The sequence below is a fragment of the Serinus canaria genome, chromosome 7 (assembly GCF_022539315.1).
Source record: "Serinus canaria isolate serCan28SL12 chromosome 7, serCan2020, whole genome shotgun sequence".
Taxonomy (NCBI): domain Eukaryota; kingdom Metazoa; phylum Chordata; class Aves; order Passeriformes; family Fringillidae; genus Serinus; species Serinus canaria.
Window position 1 is genome coordinate 1,888,323 of NC_066321.1, and position 22,444 is coordinate 1,910,766.

Below are 22,444 nucleotides of genomic sequence, written 5' to 3' on the forward strand. Positions count from 1 at the left end.
AATTTGCTGTCTGAGAGATCCAGGGAAGGCTTTTCCTTCCCTCTGGACCTTCCACAGGATGAGAGGATATAGTGGCTTAAAAAGACATTCCCTTCCCCTGGAAATGTGCTCCTCACATCCCAGCAAAATAATTCCCAAATTTGGTCTGCAAACGACAGCTCGAGTGTACAACTCTCACCTCCTTTAGGATTTTTTTAAAGGAAGGGTTTGGGGGATTTTATTTTCTTTTGTTCCCTCTGGGATCTGAATTCCGGTGTGAACAGATCAGGGCTTGTCTGGGGAAAGGGGGAGGGGGGGAGATGCTTGTCAGATTTTCCAAGGCAAGATTTCCACAGCATTCTGAAATCCTTCAAAAATTCCTAGGGAACAACTCTTACAAACACGTGGCTAAGCCATTCCACTCCAGGAAAACCCACCACTGTAGGGAGAACTACAAGGGAACAGGAGCTTAATTTTGAAACAGGTCACACAGATAAATTCATGGAACTACCAAACTTCAAATCCTACATCTATACTAACAGATTTCTCTGCATCCCGTTTGTTCTTTACCAGGTACCGCAATAAAGGTTATTTTATACAGTCCAAAGATTATTTTTTTTTTTTCTTAAATCAGGATATTACAAATGGTTCTTTGGGGAAATTTCCTTCTGAAAATGTTTAAGCGGTAAAATTAAACCACATAGCAGCACATTTTCATCCCCTAAAAATATAAAATAATATGCATATTATACAGGAAATCAGTCATGACAGAGCACAATCACCTGCCTTTGATGGCACTTGGTCATTGAGTAATTAATTCCTTGATGCCAGAAGTTGGGAATTACCGATGCCAACGGAGGACTCGGGAGGAAAAAACAAAAAGCATCACTCTGAGTGGAGAAGCCCCAACCTAAGCAGCGCCAAGGGGTGGTGGGATTGGGAGTGGCAGACTCCCTATCATCCTTACTGAGGTGGGAATGTTCCAGACACCGTAGGAGGATCTGGAGGAGCTGAGCTGGACACTTCTGTACACGTGGAGATCCTACGAAGCTCGGAGTACCTGGAGCGGGGCGTCGCCGGCGGCCGTGGGAAGCGCGGGATGGACGGGACGTGGACCCGGTTGGAGAGGGGCAAAAAAGAAACTAATGTGACTTAATGACAGTCCTTAACATGCTAAGTGGAACTGACCTGCCAGAGAGAGCGAGAAAAGGAGGGGAAATTAGTGGGTTTGGGGGGTTGGAAAGCAGAGCACCCAAACGGGATGGGCAGCAAACAAAGATCTGCAGTCACGCTAAAAAATGATGGAATTTGGGTCCCACAAAATGAGCCAGTTCTCCTGATGGAATTCGCTCTCTGCTGCCTGCAGCCTGGAATTGTGCCTCACCCAAACACTGTGGGAAATGGAGCTGTAGAAAATTCTCAGCAAGGATTACAATTCACACCAGCACAATCCTAATTGCAATCCACTAGAAACATTTCTTGTCCTATCAGCTTTTACCACTCCACTCTACAAACACCTTAAAGCCAATCATCTGAAATTACCCCTCATGAGTCCTAATACAATACAGCTTTCATAGTTCTAGTTCTCCAAAGCATCTAATCTTTTTTTACAAAACTATCCTTTGACACTTGTTTCCAGTTCCATTTCTCTCTCAACAATGTCTGTCCTATTCCGTGGTATTTCTAAATCAACATTTCTTATCTCAAAGTTTACATACAGATACACTCTATGTGAACCTTCTATCGAGTTTTAAGAATTTTCTACAAATCCATTTCCCACAAACACCATCTAAAGGTCTAATTTTTTTCCCCCCTTTTAATTTTCTGTTCCTTTCATGGGATTTTTCTCTTGGCTCATTGGATGTGCTGAAGAGCTGGTGTGTGTTTATCTCATGTAATAAGGGGAGAGAAGTAACAGCAGCAGAATTTGAAAATTATAAAATCAAAAGGATGAAAAAATACAAATTCAAACCAATCCTTATCTCCTGACAGAGATATTTACCTGATATATATACACATATATAAAATAAGTGTTTACAGAAACACCTGAAATATTTTCTGTATAATATCATGACAATATTATAAAATATATTCTAGAATTTTACATATGCACATTAAACAAGCCCATTTTATTAAAACCCACATTTCTTTCTTTCTCTTCCATCTGCTGGGTTAATCAATCATAGCCACTGACCTGTGTAACAGCACTAAGTGTCTTTTATCTTTATGGTGAATAATGAATGAACACAAAAGATCAATCTCTCCTCAGCAAATGTTGAAATAGGAACCTCCATTTCATTTCTCTGCTGTTAAATGACTATAAATGAGAGTTTTGTTCTAGTGCCAGCTGGGTAAAGTTGCCCCATTCCCAAGCACTTTCTGCAGAGCCCAGGAATGTCTCAACAATAATCAGGAAATAATCTGGATGAAGTTCTCCCTGCACTGGCAGCACCTTTACTAACACCCTTACTCAGACCCCTGGGTATCCATCCAAGATCACAATTCAGCTTACTCAGTACTCCCAATTTTGGCAGCCAAACAGTTGCAATTTGCCAATAAAATTCTTAACCAAAGGACCAAAACTGAGGGGAATTGACCTTCTCCAGTCACTTCCCAGCCTTCCTGGATTACACCTTCCACACTTATTTCTGGATATGAGCAAAAATCTAGAACACACTGTTGAAATGGTTTCATTCCAACATCTAGGGCTGCCATTTGGTTTTCAGATTTTTTCCTAATTCTTTTCCAGAAACCCCAAGTCCATAACTTTACCCAGTTTCTCCTGAGATCTTCCATCTTCTTTTTCTCCAGCCTCATTTTCCCTGGTGCTCCTCTGCAACGTGGCCTGAACCTGCTCATCTCCACAGCCCTCAAATCTAAACCTCTGAAATACCTGGTGAGTATTTTATGCCTCCTGATTGCTTTTCCTTGACTTCCACAGTGCTGCCTTGTTATTACAAACCCATCTGGTTTGAGGTGGGGTTATTTTATTAACACCTTTTATTAATCTGCAGTTGTTCACTTGACACCTGTGGCCTGTTTGAGTCTGACTCTTCATTTCACAGCAGCTGGTAAATTAAAGGTTTATTTGAAAAATAAAGCATTTAATTTGGTAAATTAAAGGTGCATTTATTTGAGGCAGGTGGCAGCTTTTCCCCCTCAGAGCAGCTGTTACAAGAAATGTTTAGAAACCTTTGACAAGGCTCTGTACCCCACTCTTTGCCAGGTCACAGAGGTGGGAATGCAATGGAGCAGATGGACAGAGGCACCTCACTCCTGAGGGTGGAAAAGCCAATTTCAGACCAGAATGGACAAAACCACTCAGCAAAGCCTTGCCCTAATTTATCCCCAGAGGAAATATTTGTTGCTGGAAGCTCATGGCAAACACAATGAGCAGGAACAATCCCCCAGCACAATAACAGCTTGAGTGTGGCGTGATGGATGCTTGGCATGCAAGCCTGACATGAAACATTCCCAAAAAAAAGCTAAAAACACCCAAGAATGCCTCGAGGAGACCAGAGACCATGAAGAGAGTTGTGAGACAGAATTAATCCTCAAGGAGGGCAAAAAGCCAGACTTGGAGGGACAAGTTTGCTGTCCCCAGGCTGCTTTTCACAGCCACTCGCTGCCATCCAGCTTTTGGCATGTCTGTGGCATAAAGTGATCATCTAAAATAATGCAGATATAAAATTGCTCCAATAAGCATTTATTTATAGTATAATATATATATTATATTTATAAAATCTCTCCAATGAGCACTTAAAGAAAGAAATGGCAGGATGGAGTCCATGGAACAGTCTCCTGGGAATATGCTGCCCATCTTTTGCTTAGGAGAAACTCTCAAGCCCTGGCAATTAAAGTAAAATATTTAGGGTTGTTTTTTTTTCATGAAGAGAACTAAGAGTGCAAAGTGTGCCAAATGGTGAACTCAAATTTGAATATGTCTCTTGCTGCCACTGAAAGCTGCTCTACCCCTATCCCAGGCTGGGATATCCCAACATGGAAACACATCCATGGTACAGAAAGCAGAAGATGATGCTGGCAGAAGGAACCTCTGGATCTGTATTTTTACTACATGAGTTTCATACCTCTGTGTGTGAATTTCGGTCCAGATTTACCAGAGCAGTTTTTAAAAACCTTAAAAGTGCTAAGTCATTAAAATAAAACCTCTCCTCAGCAGCTGGCAAAGCCACTTAACAGGCACTCAATTAACAACTATTGTAATTATCAACAAGCAACTACTAAAAATAGAAAATAATTACTGTGGGTCTCCTAAAAGCAAGATGAAATATAAGGGAACTGAGTGATCAGTGGGAGAAGAGGTGAGTAAGTTACTCAGGCCTTACCTCTCGTTTATTTGGTGTTGTGGTAGTAGCTGGAGTTGGACATCCCTCCCCCTCGGATGGCGTGGACGGCCGTCGGAGAAGACGCTGGGTAGTGACCAGGGCGGATGGGCTTGGCTGCACAGGGCAAGGAGGGACCAAACAAGACATTTTACCTTTCCCAGTTTACCTTCCCACCTCTTCTCCTCCAAGGGAAACTCCATTGTTTCCCAACTCAGCGGTTTCTGACCCAGCTGTGCAGAACACAGCACTCCCTGCTTTGGCCAACAACAAATACACCCATTTTCCTGCTGGCAGATCCTTTTTCCTGCTGGCAGAGCCCTTCCACCTTCCCCTGCACTGGATCTACAAAGATCCTGGACTGTCCAACAAACTTGGTGGGCAGTGAGGCACTTTTTATGTCCAATTTACACCATTCCAGAAGATGTCAAGACAAAGCTTGGATGGCTCCCTACAAGAGGAAGCATTCAGGAGGTGACACTTTGTGCTGCGTGGTTCTCCCTCGGGATTTAATACCCCAATATTGTCATCTCCATCTAAACCATTATCCTTTTTAATCCCAACAAATCATTCCAAGAATTGCCCCATTCCTCTGTTGTGTGCACACACTGCATTGTGCCTCGGAGATATATCAATATCCAAAGTACAAAGGAAGATTATTTTGGAATTAAATCACATGGAGGAGTAATCAGGGGGAAAAAAGAGAAATGGACAAGGTCCAGAAAGGCAAGGAAAGAATGAAAGCAGAAAGGGAGCACGCAGGGGGAGGAGGAGGAAGAAAGAGAGCAACTAATTTAAGGAGACAAGTTTTCAGGTCACTAGAAGGGCACACAAGACCCATTATGCCCCTTTATTTACCCAGTGGAACAGCAGAGCCTCTTTAAACTCGAGGTGGGGCAAATTCCATGAAAAATAAACGAGGCCTTTGAAGATTCCTGTGCAGCACAGGAGAGGCAGCCCCTGTGTTTTACTCCCTCCACTCAACCCCCAGCCTGAAGCACGTGGGCAGCCCCTTTAGCTCCATGTCCTCACCAATTTGGGCAGAGTGTGCTCTCCGGGCCATGTTTTTGGCTCTCACGGCCTCCTTAATGCGATCCACCTCCTGCTGGTAGCGCTTGCGGTCGCGCATGGCGTTCTCCTTGGCCTCCTTCAGTGCACTCTCCAGGGCCTTAACTCTCTCTGCCGTAGCTCGAAGGCGTTTCTCCAGCTTAGGAAGCTCGCAACGAAGATCTGCATTATCACGTACCAGCTGCGGGGAAAGCCGGGCAAAGTTAAAGGAGGTAAAAAGAAACAGGCGAAAATCTCCTCAGAGAAATGGCGGGAAAAGTCCCCTCACGGGGAAGGAGGAAATGCCACTGGTTGCTTTACACTCCTCATATACTAAAATAAACAGGTTTCTCCCAGAAATTAAATTTAGAATGTCCTGAGGTGGAATGGAGCCACAAGGTCTAAAGAAAGTGGTAAAAATCTCCTCAGAGAAATGGCGGGAAAAGTCCCCTCACGGGGAAGGAGGAAATGCCACTGGTTGCTTTACACTCCTCATATACTAAAATAAACAGGTTTCTTCCAGAAATTAATGTGAAAAGCTTAGGTTAAAGAGAAATTTAGAATGTCCTGAGCTGGAATGAACCCACAAGGTCACAAGAAAGTTGTAAAAATCTCCTCAGAAAAAGCGGGAAAAGTCTCCTCACAGGGAAGGAGACAATGCCACTGGTTGCTCTGCACTCCTCATATACTAAAATTAACAGATTTCTCAAAGAAATTAATGTGAAAAGCTTAGGGTAAAGAGAAATTTAGAATGTCCTGAGCTGGAATGGAGCCACAAGATCTAAAGAAAGTGGTAAAAACCACCTCAGAGAAATGGTGGGAGATGTCCCTCACAGGGAGGGAGGAAATGCCACACGTTGCTCTCCACGCTCCAAGTACTAAAATTAAACAGGTTTCTTAGAGAAATTAATGTGAAAAGCTTAGGTTAAAGAGAAATTTAGAATGTCCTGAGCTGGAATGAACCCACAAGGTCAAAAGAAAGGGGCGAAAATCTCCTCAGAGAAATGGCGGGAAAAGTCCCCTCACAGAGCGAAAACGCCACCATGCTCTCCATGTGTCATGTACTAAAATTAAACCAATGTATAGAAAATATTAATGTGAAAAGCTTAGGTTAAAGAGAAATTTAGAATGTCCTGAGCTGGAATGGACCCACAAAGTCGAAAGAAAGTGGTAAGAACCACCTCAGAAAAATGGTGGGAAAAGTCTCCTCACAGGAGGGAGGAAATGCCACACATTGCTCTGCACTCCTCATATACTAAAATTAAACAGGTTTATCAAAGAAATTAATGTGAAAAGCTTAGGTTAAAGAGAAATTTAGAATGTCCTGAGCTGGAATGAACCCACAAGGTCAAAAGAAAGGGGCGAAAATCTCCTCAGAGAAATGGTGGGAGATGTCCCCTCACGGGGAGGGAGCACACGTTGCTCTCCACGCTCCAAGAACTAAAATTAAACAGGTTTCTCCCAGAAATTATTGTGAAAAGCTTAGGTTAAAGAGAAATTTAGAATGTCCTGAGCTGGAATGGACCCACAGGGATCAAGTCCAGCTCCTTACCCCACACAGGGCACCCCAACAATCCCACCCTGTGCCTGAGAGCATCGTCCAAGCTCAGTTTTACTCATAAAATTCACTTCTCTGGCTGAGGAGTGATATTCATTTAAACTGTTCAGAAAGAGCAAAGAAAAACAGAGTTTATTCCAATCAACAAGATTCCACAGAGCTGATCCTGAAAGATGAGGACTCCAAAACCAACCCTGATACCGCAGAGCACTTGACAGCCAGATTTGCTTCTCGACACATCCAAAACTGCAGCAGAAACTCTACAATTCCTCAGAACAGAGAAATCTCCAGGATTTCGCAAGTCCTTGATCACCTCATTATTTTAAAATAATAATGGCTGAATACATCTCACAGACAACACCAGGGATCACTTCCAAATTCACCACTTCTGATGTGTTCACCTGTGTGTTCCCTGCTCAGCCACGAGGGAAAACTGGGAATTCACTAAGAAATCACTTTTAGGCCTGTAACTACAAATATAATGATTCTATGCAACTTTGAATTTGTGCATTTCCTCGGTTTAACATGAACCTGAGCGAGGTCTATCAATTACACAAATCACATCTGATCTCCCACGCAGCAACAGCCAAGAGAGGATTGATTTTTAACAAACACAAAACTGATGCAAAAGGGCAGAAAATCCAGCCCAATTTCTACTGAACAGATTACACCACTGCTGGAAATCTGCTCCTAAGGAGTGACTCTCCCTCTTCTGGAGAGATAAGTGGAATAACAACCACATTAATAATACAGCAAAGCAACAGCATGTCCTGACATTCACACGTTGTTTAACAATCAGAGCATTTTACACCTGCTGGGCCAGGCTTAGTGCTGGAGAAAAACACAAACAAGCTAAAAAAACATTGTCACAATGTGCTTTTACTGCAAGTGCTGAATCCTTGTTGTGTGAAATAGTTACGATACAAAATCCAGGCAGGATGGTATCAAGTCCAATGTCACTTTTCTCTGCAAGTTTCCTACAAGATGTGGATTTCAAGTTGATTTTGAGTAAATACACGCTAATGAGAGCTATAAAAATCCATATTTGAAACCCAGCAGATGCATGAAACGAGTGCAAAAAAAAAAAAAAAAGGCAAAATGGTAAAAGAAAAACCACTCTGAACATGTCCCAGTTTCCACATTTAGAAAGTAGGTCTTGAAACCATCTGTTCCCTGTGAATCTGAAAACCCCAAACCTTAGCAGACACTTGTCAGAGTCCAGCACTTCCCCTGCTCTTTGGGCACTTCCACAGGAGTAATTAAAGCAAATCTGGGAGTGTGGGTCACTGATACAGATCAGGAGAGGGCAGTGCACAGTGTTATGCTACAGCTCAAAAAAAAAATCAAAACAGCTTTAGTGCTTTGTGGTGTGCAGCTGAACGGTGGGACACAGCTCCAGCATAGAGGGAGAGGAGATTTTAGAGAGAAATTCTTCCTGTGAGGATGGGCAGGCCCTGGCACAGGTGCCCAGAGCAGCTGGGGCTGTCCCTGGATCCCTGGCAGTGCCCAAGGCCAGGCTGGACAGGGCTTGGAGCAGCCTGGGATGGTGGAAGGTGTGGAACATCTCAGGATGGGACTGGATGAGCTTTAATTCCAGATCTGGGATTGTATGAAACTGGAATTCCACGAAGGAGGGAGGACACACAAATGGACAGGGCCAGAAATGACCAACCTCAGCAGCCCAGGGAGGCACCAGCCCTGGAGCTGCACAGAAAACCCCAATTCCACTGTTTTCTTTGAAAACCCTGCTGGTTGAATCCACTCCAACCACCTCCAAGGTGCCTCTGAGCAGCTTCAGGCCAGGAGTCAAATTGGGGATGCAGAAAACAGCTTTTTTTAATGTATTTCCTAGTGCCAAAACAGATCTATTTTCACAGGAAAAAAAAAAAAAAAGTCATTATCTACCACATTCCTAGAAATACAGAGAGTGGGAAGAGCAGCTCTGACTCCTGATCCCAAGGAGTTTGGTGGGTACCTTTTCCTCAGACAGGTTACCTTCCAAAATTCCTCTTGTAAATATTCCAAAAGTGCAAGTTTTGATGGAGGGAGGGAAGGAAGGAAAGGAGGAGGAAGGACAGGAAGGATAGGAGGGAAAGGGGGCAAAGAGGAGAGGAGGGAAGGAGAGAAAGGAAGGAAGGGGGAAAGGAGGGGAAAAAGGAGGGAGAAAAAAGGAGGGAAAAAAAGGAGGGAAAAAAACGGATTGTACACCCCCTGCTGTTCCCCCCTCTTCTTTTCCCCCCTGCTTCCACCCCGGCTTTGGCAAGGTCTGGGAGCCCCTGCTTTCCCCCCGTCGTTTCCCCCCTTCGTTCCCCCCTTCGGTGCCCCACTGAGGGTACCACCGTATCTTGCCACATTCACGGTGAACCCTGCGTTGCCCCCAGGCTTGTTCCCCCCTGCTTTTGCCCCACAGCTGGACAACCCTTATGGTGCCAACCAGGAGTGGCCCCCCGGCGGGCCCCCGGCATTGCCCCCCCTTGCTTGTCCCCCCCTTTCTTTCCACCATGCTGTGCCCCCCCTCAGGGCCCCCCCCGGCTTGTGACCACAGTAGTTCCACCCCCTGCGTGGCCCCCATGCGGGCCCCCCCCTCGGCCCCCACCGGCACGGCCCCCCCCTGTCGGGGCCCCCCTGGCGGTGCCACCCCTGCGTTTTCCCCCGTCACGGGTCACCACCCCGGTCGTTCACCCCCGCGGGACACCCCCGGCGGGGCCCCCCCCTTCGTTGCCACCAGTCATTGCCCCCCCAATTCTTCCTGTTCCCCCGCTATCCGGGTCCCCCCCTTCTTTTCCCCCCGCTGCTTGTCACCCCCTCGGTGCCCCCACCCGGCTTGTCCACCCCTTCTTTTCCCACAAAGAGGAAAAAACGGACGGGGAAAAAAAGGGAGAAAAAGGAGAAAAAAAGGAGAGAAAACAGGCGGAAAGAGGGAAAAGGAGCCTTTACCTGTTTGTGAACCTTTGTAAGTTGTTCCAGGTTGTTCTCAAGAAAGGAAATTTTCTGCTTCTGCGCAGCACTTCCACCTCCATCATCACTATCCAGTTCAACACTCTGCACACAAAATTGCAGCACTCAGCAAAGCCAGGCACAAAGTCAAGGGGAAGCTCAGCTCTTTGGGAAATCTGAGCTCCCCAAAGGCAGAAAAGTCTTACAGAGCTCCAAATTGAGGAGAAATTATTTTAACTCTTGGTTTGATATTTAGGAATCGCATTTCCCCTTACATAAAAAAAAAAACCCCAAAACTATATTTACTGAACAAGTATTGGGAAATCCTGAATAGGAAATTCAAGTTATTAATAGTTATAGTTAAAATCAAGTTATAAAGAATTTCTAAAGGTCATCATCTTTGAGAATTTTGTAGCTGAACTGCACTGGATAAGTTTATTTCCCTCACCCACCAACATTTTCCTTATCAAATTAGGACCAAATAAAAGCTGATAAACATCAGAACAGTTTTAATCTTGTTTCTCACTGCTACTAAAAAAGGCATTATCCCATTTTGTAAATGCATGCACTAAAAGCTTCCAGCAAATCACAAGAATGCTGCACATAAAGGAGAAGATTTGGGTTCAAAAGAGCAGAGTTTTACTTTTTTAACACGGGTGGTAAGATCCTGGACAAACAGCTTGCGCAGATTGTGAAGAGTCTGAAGCTCCCTTGCCTGGAATAAAAATAACAAAACAATAATTTTTAGAAAATCACAAATGACTAGGACATAGTAGATGCTCTGGTGTAAAAGTTCTCCTTGGATTTGAGTTGGTAAGAGGAGAAAAGAACTCTGGATTTTCTCTCTAGGAGTCACTCTGAATGTCACAAAATAAACCCCAGCCAGCCCCAAAACCACACTAAGACAACAATTTCTCCAAAATGGGTAAAAACAACATTTTTTTATTTTAATTTAGGTAGTTCAAAGCTGTTTATTCAAAAATTAAAATATATATCACCAGGGTATACAAATCTAGGGGGAAAAGGTGAATAAAGTGTAATTAAGACCTACCACTGTTTCCTCCAGTCCTTTAAGGTCTTCTCTTGCTTGTTCCCTTTTATCATTAAGGAGTCTGGAAAGATCCCAACATGGAACACAAATCAATCACAAACAGAGGAGAATCAACCAGCACCCCCTGGAGCAGCACATCTGCAGTGGCAGCAAATTACACATCTCTAATTATGCTTTTGATTGCCCCAAATATCCAATTTTATCACCTGGAAGGGCTAAGTCACCACCTCCATGTTTGTGTCCACACATGGGATTTTTCTCTTATTTCCAGGAAAAGCTTTTTACTCAAACATCTGATTTTAAAACACCCCAAAAATCAACAAACCCCACCAAAAATTCCCAACTTCTTTCATGCTTGTTTTGTGTGTATTAAGGAATGAGAGATTTAAGACTTGCTGGGATATTTCTAAAATCAAAACTCTAATGAACTCTTTTTGATAGTCATCAAAGCCACTATTAAAAAGCCCGTGGTATAAAAATAGAGAGTAATTGGTAATTATTTATTAGTAGCTCCTGCTGGCTTTGCTACTAAAATCATATTTTCAGTGTGAATATTCCAACACAAATCCCTCTCCCTAGCATGTTTTCCACACATGAAGATATTCAGGGATACCAAACTGTGCACTTACATGAGCTTCTCCAGTTTCATTTCTCTTTCCTGGTCCTCAATTTTTAATTTATCATAATCAGCACTCAGCTTCTCCTGTTCCAGCTGCAGCTTCTGGTTCATGCTGGAAATGTGAAAGGAAAAGTCAGCCCAGCTCAGGAGGAAGGGAGGGTAAATCTCCACAAACAAAATGGGATTGGGCAGAGGAAAAGGAAAGCTGTAACTCTCTACTGAAAAGCTCTGGAAGAAATGAAGCATAGAGAACCTGGAGGACATTATTTGAAAATATTGGAGGGCTAAATTCAGTGGTTTGCTTTGTTTGCCTTAAAGGAGGACCCAAATTGTTGTTGGTATCTTTCTGCCTTCCTTCCTCATTTCCCTGCAATTGATCTTTGGCCATACACAATAAATATGACAAAATAACACCTAGATTTTAGAAAAAGAAGAACACAGGAGCAAAGCATAACAGAGTCACATTAGTGAGGGAGGAAAAAAATATAAAAATGTGTGAAAATGGGAGCTGTTGGAGTCACCCAGAGTCTCAGAAGGACTGGGGCAAGGCTGTGAGAATCTCAGAACCTTCCTGGGGATGTGGTTCAGTGGTGCCTGAACTCCATGACCTTGAAGGATTTTCCAACCCAAAGGATCCCATGATCCTTTAAAACCTGCCCTCCTCCAAGCTCCTCTCACCTCCTGACCTGCAGGTGCAGCATCACCCTTTTTTATAAGCTCCCTGGAATTTTATGGCCTTGTTAAAGCTCCCCAATAAAGAATCAGGCACTGTAATCCACCCTGCAAAATAATTACAGGCTTGGCTGCTGCGTGTAAGGGCAGAGCCTGCAAAGAAACATCCAAAACACCCACCCAAGGCCAAAGCGCCCCAGGGGGATGGAGGGGCTGAACTTACTCCCTGATTTCATCGATTGTTTTCTGCTTCTCTTCGATCTCATCCCTCAGCCTGGACAGCTGCTTCTGGTGGGCTTCCCTGTGGCTCTCCATCTGCTGCTCCAGAGCCTTCTGCAAGCACAGAGCTGGAGTCAGAGCAGCCCAGGGACACACAGCTCCCTCTTTCCCAGCCTCTGCATTCCAGGGGCAACACCAAATCCATCCAGGAATCTGCCTGGCATTTCCTTCTGTCACCATTAAACTCTGCGCCTGCTCATCCAAACTTTTCATTCCGTTTTTAGCGGAATTAAACAACAATTAACAACAATTATAACTCAGTTTCTTGCAAAAAGAAAGATAACAATTTTAACTCAGTTTCTTGCAAAAAGTACCCCATGAAAACCCAGGGCTTGGCCACTGATTTTACACCAATCTTCTTTTATTTCCCCTATTTATCCACTCAGGAAATACTTGTACAGCTCTACCTGTGACAGAAATAAAACCCAAACCTCTGAGAATTGTTTATCCACAGCTCTGCTATTGAAATTGGTTTTTAAATTTAAATTCTAGGAGTAAATATGCCTCAAGCAACAGGAAAAAACTCAATGTATGTCTTTAGACTGCTACCACAAACTTGGCTTTTTTCCTTGGAGCTGTAAGGTACAACCACTTTAATCACAACTGCTTTAATCGCTTTACAGCTGCTTTCATCACTTAAAATTTTAATAATGGAGGGAAAAGTTCTGCAGCTGGCAAAGCTCTGTCACTGTCCTTGTAAAACTGTATTTTTCCTTGTCTGCAATGTGCAACCCCATCAGAACAACACTGCAAACATTTCCTGGCATTCCAAAGGAAAAATACTAGAAAACAGGTTTATATATTTTATTAATATTTCCAGGAGATAATCAGAATTCCAGCAGAATTTTGGGGAAGCAGCCTCTTTTAAAATCAAATTTACAAATACCTAAATGATATTAACCCCAGCAGCCTCATTCACTACTGAGCAAATTGACTTCCAGCAGAGCTCCAGCAACAAAAAATTAGTGTAACACAGAGGTGAATCAATGTGATTTTTACCATGTGAACAGGAAGACGAAATTCCACCCCAATGAACAATCTCACCAAGAAATTCCCTCCCAATTTCCACTGTGCCAAGCTACCTTCATCTCCTCTGCATCCTGGAGTCGTGTCAGGTGCTCCTTCTCCTTGTCCTTGAAGCTGACTTCGTGCATCTTTTCTGTTTAAAGGTGGAGACAGCTTGAATTTTAAATTTAAATTTTAGATTTTTCAATAAGTTTAATTTATTCCAGGGGATGGAATAAAGATTCTGTTCTAACAATGCAGGGGATGATAAAAAAATTTTTAAAAAATTAAAAAGTCTTGTCCCCACCTGCTGCTTCCCCAGAGAGGGAAAATCCCTTGTGCAGAAATCCAGGAAGATTTTAAGACTGTGAGGTTATAAATTGATATAACCCAGGAGCTTAGCAAAGCTCCAAGAGCTCCTTTTGATACCTTCACATTTTCCACATTAAATTGGAGGCCTTAAAACTGAAGTCAGCTGGGAAAGACACAGCTTGTGCCCATCTGAGGGAAGCAGCTTGGCTTGGAACGAGGCAGGGATGCTGCAGAGGGACAACTGAAACTTAGACAAATCCTTATTTACAGAAATCCAGAATTTTACAGCATATTCAGCAAGGCTGCTTGGTGCAGTTTGGTAAAGGATCTCTGTGGGGTTTTATGGTTTCTGACATGATTAAGACACAGAGCTGGGTCTCCCAGGATGGCAGTGATGGGCCCCAGAGCGGTACCTTGAGCGCGTAACTTGGCCAGCTCCTCGTTGAGGGAGTCCTGGGACTCCTCCAGCTGCCTCCTCTTCTGCTCCATGTTCTGCATGTAGTCTGTCAGGGATTTGATCTTCGCCTCGTGCTTCAGGGACAAGGAGCAGCAGTGAGGGGGGAGGAGCACAGCCCTGCCCTGGCACTTCAGGGACAGCTGGCCCGGGCAAGGGAGAGGAAACGGGATTTGCACATCCTGAGGGGATGGCTGGGACAACTACAGCAGGACGGCTGGGAAGGAGCTGAGAGACTCCATACTATACTATACTATACTGTACTATGAAATGATATAATATATTATGATATAATATTATATAATGTGATTTGATATGATATCATATCATATACTATCAATCATATCATATACTATCATATATCATACTATACTATATTATAATATAATATAATAAAATGTAATGTAATATAAGGTAATATATTAAATATAATGTAATATAATGTAATATACTATAGTGTACTATAATGTAATGGATATGATATGAAATATAATAGGATATAATTTACTATGATATGATATACTATGATATGAATGATATCATAGTATCATATCATAGTATCATACTATGTATGATATGATACTATGATACTATGATATCATAGTATCATATCATACTATGATATGATATACTATGATATTTACTATTCATATCATAGTAAATATGATATATTTACTATGATATGAATATACTATAATATAATATGATTTAGTATATAATATGATATAATATAATATTAATACTATAATAATGTAATGTAATATAATCTAATATAATGTTATATTATATTGTATTACTGATATATTACAATATTATAATATAATAATATAATATTGTGTTATATTATATAATATTATAATATAATATTGTGTTATATAATATATATAATATAATATTGTGTTTATATTATATTCTAATATAATATTGTGTTATCTAATATTATCATATAATATTGTGTTATATTATATAATATTATAATATGTTATGTTGTGTTATGTTATGTGTTATGTTGTGTGTTGTGTTATGTTATGATTATGTTTATTGTATTATATTTCTGTTATTATATTCATATCATATTATATCATATTATATCATATTATATCATATTATATCATATTATATTATATCATATCATATCATATCATATCATATCATATCATATCATATCATATCATATTATTGTATTATATAATATTATGATATAATATGATATTATAATATATCAGCCTTCTGAAAAGTCCAAGCCAAATTCTCACCTCCCACCTCACCCCCAAACCCCCAGCCCAGCCCAGCCCAGCTGGGAGCCCCAGGGCCAGGAGCAGGCAGGAGCAGACCCACCTGGGAGATGAGGAGCTGGCAGGCCGCCAGCTCCCTCTCGCTGGCGTTCATCTTCCTGTTGGAGTCCATCTGGGCACTCTCCAGCTGCTTGCTCCTGTTCACCAGGGACTTCACCTCCGACTTCATCTTGCTGATGTAGAGCCTGGCCATGGTGAACTCCTCCTCGATCACGCCGTTCACATCTGCCAGCTGAGCACACGGGGAGGGAGCCGCTGGCACCCCGAGCTGCTCCTGCTCTGGGAGCAGCCTGCAGGCTGGCTCTGTGCTTTGGCACGGCTTCACAGGCCAGGGCCAGTGCAGAACGGGAGTTTGGAGCAGGGGAGAGCAGCATAAGCTACTTCTGAAAACTTCCAACTCGTAGGTGGAGGACAGAAATATCAGAATTGGGATCTTTTCACAAAGCAATGAGTGCTTATTACATTAAGGAAATACCTCCCTTCAGACTTTTTGATTTGATTTGTCCTTTTATCTTGTCTATTTTATTTATCTTGGATATTTCACATTTATAGGGATATCATATCCAGGCATTAGTATGGATATCAGGGAAAGGTTCTTCCCCCAGAGGGTGCTGGCACTGCCCAGGCTCCCCAGGGAGTGGGCACACTCCCAAAGCTGCCAGAGCTCCAGGAGGGTTTGGACAGCACTCCCGGGGTGCCCAGGGTGTGGTTTTGGGGTGTCTGTGCAAGGCCAGGAGCTGGATCCATGACCCTGTGGGTCCCTTCCAGCTCAGGAGTTTCCACTGAGAAGCTGTGCACGTTCTCCCTGAGCAGTAACACAGCTCAACTTCACCTGCTTTCCTTTTTTTCCCAGCACTGCCAAGGGGAAGGGAACATGTGCTGCTTCTTCTCCCAGAAATCCTGAAAAATGAAACTTCTTCCAAAACTTTCAGTCTGCTCTGAGATTAGACACACTTGGAAAAGATGCTAATTGCCAACAAATGAAATTTCTCTCTAAAAGCTCCTCAGTCTGGCCTGATTTCCACTGGCAGCTGTCCCCTGAAGTGCTGACATCTCAGTTCCTACAAAAACTTGTACCAAACTGCCTCTGCCTGCATTTGCAGAGATTTCCTCTCCCATCCCTGCTCCTGCAGCCACCAGAGGCTGCTGTGACATCTCCAAAGGCTGCAATCTGCAGCACCTCAGGGACAGCAGGGACTGTGTCCTCTGCAGCAGGACAGGCTGGAGCTCCTGCTGGCCCGAGAGAGCCTTGGCAGGACGACAACAAAAAGTGAACTAAAAGTATCAAAAATGAACTGCAAGGAGTTTTCATACATCTCAAAAATGAACTCAGCCACTTTCAACCACTGCTGTTTTTCATGGGGTTTTAAATAGACAAGGATGGCATTAACACCTCCAAGGAGATTTCTCCAGGCCATGGAAAGTTTCCATCGCTGCCATTTAGCAATGCCCATACAAATATTTTCTCCGAAATCATCATTTTTTTCTTATACAAATGTGACAAAGTGAGCAGCCACCTCCTCTACTCTATCCCCAAACCCCACAGAGCCACACAAAGGCAAACCTCAAAGCAGGGCTGACCAAAACGTGCACCAAACTTCAGATCAAACACTGGCCACCTCAGAGGTCAATATTTGCATATTCTGGGAATTCTGAGTCATGCCAGCTAGGGAAGGAGTTGGGCTACCTGTGCTGTTTGGGGGGAATCCAGACCTCCCATTAATCAGTGATTCCCAGATGGGCTCTGGCCCCCAAAACTGAGCTGGGAATAACTGTGGGAGCTGTGAGCCCAGACACTGAGCCTCTCCTGATGTCTCAGGTTCAGCTTTTCTGTGTTCCAGGCTCTGTGCAGCTCTGAGCTTCCCATCCAGCGCTGCTGAGCTCTGTGCCCAGAGCAGGGAGACAAAACAATTCCTGCTCCAGCTGGGCACCAAGGACAAATGAGCCAAATCCCAGCCCAGGAGCACAAACCCCGTGGGCTGGAGAGAGAAAAACAAGCAGGGTGGGAGTGCCTGGGCTAAAGCTGGGCTGGGACAATGAACTGCAAGGTGGGAATGGAGCAGAGCTGATCCCAGGGAGAGACCCCGGGAGCGCTGGTGCATTTTGGGGCCATTTTGGGTCATCTTGGGGGCAGCCCTGGCTGGGCTCTGGTGCTGCCCCAGGTGGGTCCATGGAGGAGATCCTTGAATCAATCCCTGCTTCATTCTGGGACTCTGCCCAGCCCCTGCTCCGGGGCAGCCTGAACAAGGCATCACCCCCATTCCTGTGGGATCACCTCTGTCACAATCCCTGTCCTGCTTTGTCACCTCTCCCCTCCCTGGTTTTCCTGCAGCCTCAACACCTTGGCTCCCCTGCAGAGGAATGGCATTTTCTCATTCCTTTATGAATTCCCAGTCCTCAAGGAGGGGGTCTGTTATTCCTTTATTATTCCTATTTGTAATTCTGAAATCTTGGGGTATTTACTGAGCTGGCCTCTTGATAAATCCCAAATCCCTGCTTTATCCCTTAGCTCTGTCTAGGCTCTGATCTAGGGCAGCTTTCACAAGGCATCACTCAGACAAAGAGCTCTGCAGTGTCCTCCTGTGTGCTCAGCCAGGATTTACAGAGTGTCCTGGGACAGGCAGGCACTGCTGGATCCACACATTCCACACCTGTGATGCTCCCAGGGCTGGAGCCAGCCTGGGAGAGCTGGGAATGCTCCCCTGGAGAAAGGAAGGATCCAGGGAGAGCCCAGAGCCCCTGGCAGGGCCTGAAGGGGCTCCAGGAGAGCTGGAGAGGGACTGGGGACAAGGATGGAGGGACAGGAGCCAGGGAATGGCTCCCAGTGCCAGAGGGCAGGGATGGGTGGGAGATTGGGAACTGGGAATTCCTGGCTGGGCTGGGATTGCCAGAGCAGCTGGGGCTGCCCCTGGAGTGTCCAAGGCCAGGCTGGAGCAGCCTGAGATAGGGGAAGGTGTCCCTGTCCCAGGCAGGGGATTTGGAACCAGAAGAGCTTTAAGTGCCCTGCAAGGTGAGCCCCTGTTGGACTCCCTGCTTGGCTGGGCTGTCTCCCTGCAGGAGGAGCAGGGCAAGCACAAAGCACAAAGCACAAAGGCCACGCACGGTTTTCACGTCGTTGGTGCCGATGATTCCCCCGATCTCCCCCAGGTCCTTCAGCAGCAGGTTCAGGATTTCCGTGGCTCTCTTCTTCTGGTGGTTGCTGAGCTCCTGCAACTGGCCCAGCTCCCTCTGGGTCGCTGTCAGGGCACTCTGGAAAGGTTTAAGAACAAGAATTACCCTCCCCTCTGCAGGCTGGGCAGTTCTCATGGGGTGTTTTCCTGCTGGCACAATGTAGTGACACATCCAGTTCCACCTTGGCCTAATCCACTTTCACAACTCACTTGCCACCAAAGGCTACTTTAGATCTATTAAATGTAGCAAATCCGCTAAGAATCTGATTTGCATAATACATCAAAGGAGGTTAATCGCAGGGAAATAGGTAGGGAGGGATAGAAAATTCAATTTTTTCCAATGGATTTCGTGGTAATCTGGTTTACTGGGGGAGATAACAAAGTCTTTAATGAAACAGATCTGTTAACAACAGCTCCTTAAGTTGGTGTAATGAATTAAGGGAAAAGGGTGCTTTAAGCTACTAAACCAATCTTGATTTTCCTCAGATCCCATTTTTTGCTTAAGATCAGGACACATCAGAGCTGAAAAAGCCGATTAATTTTTTTTCCTGCTTCCTTCCTTGAGATCCCCTGGCTCCCTGTAAAATCCCAGCTCTGCAGCACAGAGTCCAGAAATCCACAAAACGCTGCCATTTGCACGAGGCAGATTTTCACAGCTCTCTTGGCAAAATACAGCTTTTAAATATCCAAAACACAGGATGGCCACTTCTCACATCCAGTCCCTTGCTGCAAGAGCCACAATCTGCCACCAACTTCCACAGAGCAGCTTCTGAATCTCCTTAATTTCCTTGTTTAATGGAGACAGGGAAGAGAGGGTGGCACCAGCAGGTTTTTGGGAAGCCCCTTGGGAATGCAAGGAGAGAACCAGGAGGATGAATGAGTTGCTCTTACACTTTTCTGTGCCAGCTCATCTGCCAGCTGCTCGTTGGTCCTGGTTTTGTCCTCCACTTCCTGGGATTTCTGGTCATAGTTGACAGCCAGCTCTTCCAGGGCTTGGAGCACCTCCTTCACTTCATCCTTGGCCGCCTCGTTCTCGATCTGGAGTCGGGTCAGCTCCTCCTGGATCTTCTCATAATCCCTCCTGGTGGAGGCCAACAGCTGGGGAGGAAAGAACAGCAGCACTGAGTGACCCCAAAACTCCTTCAAAAGGCAATATTGAAAAGGAGAAATACAGGCAAAGAGGGGGGAAAAGGAGTGAGCACAAATGGTGAGAAATCCTGAAAACAGCAGCAGTTCCAGCATAAAAGCCTTTGAAGGAAGCACAAAAAAATAAAAGCTCTGAACTTCAACAAGAAAAATCTTCATCAAATCCTATTAGGACCCAAGGCTGAGGCACAGAAACTGACTTTGAGCAGTATCAGAGCTCCAAAGACATTTCCTGCCCTCAATCCAGTGCTGCAGCTCAGAGCAAAAAAAAAAAAACAAAAAAAAACCCAAAATCCCACAAAGTCAAATGTTTCACCAGAGGCTCAGGGCTCAGAGCTGAGCTGGGGGAAAAGGGCTCTCTGAGGCAGCCTCAAAGACCTCGTGGCTTCACAGGAATATTCTGATAAGCAAACCTAAGATGATTATTCTCAGTTCTCATCTGAAGGATGATGCTGAGGGCAGATTAGCTGCTCCTGTTTGCTGAGGGAAAATATTCATCTCAGAAGAAAATCCTGACTTCACACACCCACTTTAGGGAGTGTTTCCAAGCTGGAAAACTTCAATTTACTCTTTGCTGCCTGCTGAGGTTTCAGTGGCTGTGGGAGGTCGCTGTCCCTTGCCCTTGCAGCAAGGCTTGGGAGATGTTCAAGCTTTGAAAATTCAGCTGTGCTGTCCTCAGCACAAGCCCAGCCCCAGCAGCAGCCCTGCACTGCAGGATGATGTGAAAATAAATAAAAATGACACCTAACATTTCTTGCTAATACTGCACTTTCAAGAATAATAACAAAACCAGGGCTTGACTTGGCATGAAAACATCAGCTAGGGAATTAGAACAGATAAAAGCAGTGCAGGAGATGTGGGAGGGCCTCCTGCTCATCCCAACAGCAAAGCTGGGGCATTCATTCACAGAATTCACTCCTTCCCAAGAAATATGGGATATGGATGCTGGAGACAGTGGGATAAAACCCTCCCTGCTGAAGGATTTGGGTGGATTTCTCCTGATCTGCCCACCCAGCAGCTGAGTGAGCCCCCCAGCAAAAAAAAACCCCACTTCTGTCAAGCAGACCACCCAAAAAGCAGAATGTCCCTGAAAAAATGGCTTTTTCTTTTTTATTTTTTTGGCTCAGAGTGCCTGTGGAAAATAGGAAAGCAGGCAGGCAGCTCTGGAGGCTGGCACGTGCCCAGAGAGGGCTCAGATGTGAGGGAAATTCATCTCCCTGGTAATGCTGCAGCCTCAGAAGTGCACTCACATTCTGGAAAAAGCCATTGGATTGCCAGAGCCAGATGGCATGTAAATATTTTAACAACAAAATAGCTTCAAATCATCCTCCTGCTAAACACAGATGGAGCTATTATTTACATTTACTTCAGGCATTTTCTGCGTGGCTTCAAGGAGTGCTGAGCATCACCTGCAGCTTGAACAAGGAGATTCTGGCTGATATGGTGTGGGAAAATGGAGCAAGCTTTCCAAAAACCATCATAAAGAGGAGCTGGAAATCAGGGAAAAGGCCCAGGGCTGCAGCACTCCATGGATCTGCTCCACCTGGGCATGGAATAGCCAGAATCCCCCCAAACACCCACCTGAAACAGCAGCCAGAGGTGAAAAGGCACCAAAAAAGCCCCAAAATCAGCCTCATCTGCAGCAGGTTTATAATTAACCTGCTCCTTAATCAAGCAGAATAAGGGCTGGTTAATTAGGGGCAGCAGAGGGAGGCAGCTGCTGGTGGATCAGTGAGCTCATCACCTCTCCAAGGACAACTGAGGTGGGGAAAAACCACCTTGAATAATAAAAGATCACCTTTGAATCACAAAATAGCACCTCTGAATAATAATGTCACCTCTGAATAATAAAATATCACCTTTGAATAACAAAATATCACCTTTGAATAATAAAATATCACCTTTGAATAATAAAATATCTCCTTCTCCTTCCAAGGTAAGGCTGCTCAAGAGCTGGGACCAGGCAGAAAAAGGCTCTGGACAGCACCAGCTGCAGAGATTTTGGGATTTAGCAAAGCTGGACTAGGAATGTGCCAATAAAAAGAGGGAAATGGGCACTGAAAGGATGATTGATCTTCCAGAGGTGGCACTGGAACAGCAGGTGAGGAATAATTCTGCTCCCACACAGGAGGGATGCACATCACCCCAAAACAAAGGCACAGCTGTGGGGGAAATTCAGCCTCAGGGGAGAGAAGGGGTGTGAAAGAGATGGGAGAAGTGAGGTGACACAAATAAACTCCTAATACACATCAGGAAAGGAATTATTATAATAAAATAGCGTAATGCAACAATATATTCTTGTATCATAACATACATTATTGTTATTATAAAATAAAACTATTATATATTTCATATAATTTAAAGTTATTATATTATATAAATATATTATAATAATGAACTTCAAATGTTCATTATTATTATATTATACAAATATTATTATATTAATTTATCATGTTATATAAATTTATTAATTATTAATATATTAATTTAATATATTATATAAATATATTATAATAATTAACTTCACGTGTTCTATTATTATTATTATTATTAGTATTAGTTTATTATGTATTATTA

At 44.0% G+C, this 22,444-nt stretch overlaps 1 protein-coding gene across 1 annotated transcript in view; it reads right to left on the bottom strand.

The window, feature by feature from the left end:
- Positions 1-234: 234 nt before the first annotated feature.
- The window catches only part of KIF5C (kinesin family member 5C), a 76,818-nt gene continuing 54,608 nt past the window's right edge, over positions 235-22,444 (bottom strand). Inside the window, exons 14-26 of the mRNA XM_050976647.1 lie at positions 19,613-19,819; positions 18,654-18,800; positions 15,595-15,783; positions 14,216-14,333; positions 13,568-13,644; positions 12,430-12,539; positions 11,545-11,646; positions 10,916-10,976; positions 10,508-10,579; positions 9,865-9,969; positions 5,355-5,571; positions 4,326-4,439; positions 235-1,167 (exon numbers count right to left, since the gene is read on the bottom strand). Coding sequence (XP_050832604.1) covers positions 4,333-4,439; positions 5,355-5,571; positions 9,865-9,969; positions 10,508-10,579; positions 10,916-10,976; positions 11,545-11,646; positions 12,430-12,539; positions 13,568-13,644; positions 14,216-14,333; positions 15,595-15,783; positions 18,654-18,800; positions 19,613-19,819 — 1,512 coding nt within the window. The 3' untranslated portion in view covers positions 235-1,167; positions 4,326-4,332. The remainder of the gene's footprint in view (positions 1,168-4,325; positions 4,440-5,354; positions 5,572-9,864; positions 9,970-10,507; positions 10,580-10,915; positions 10,977-11,544; positions 11,647-12,429; positions 12,540-13,567; positions 13,645-14,215; positions 14,334-15,594; positions 15,784-18,653; positions 18,801-19,612; positions 19,820-22,444) is intronic.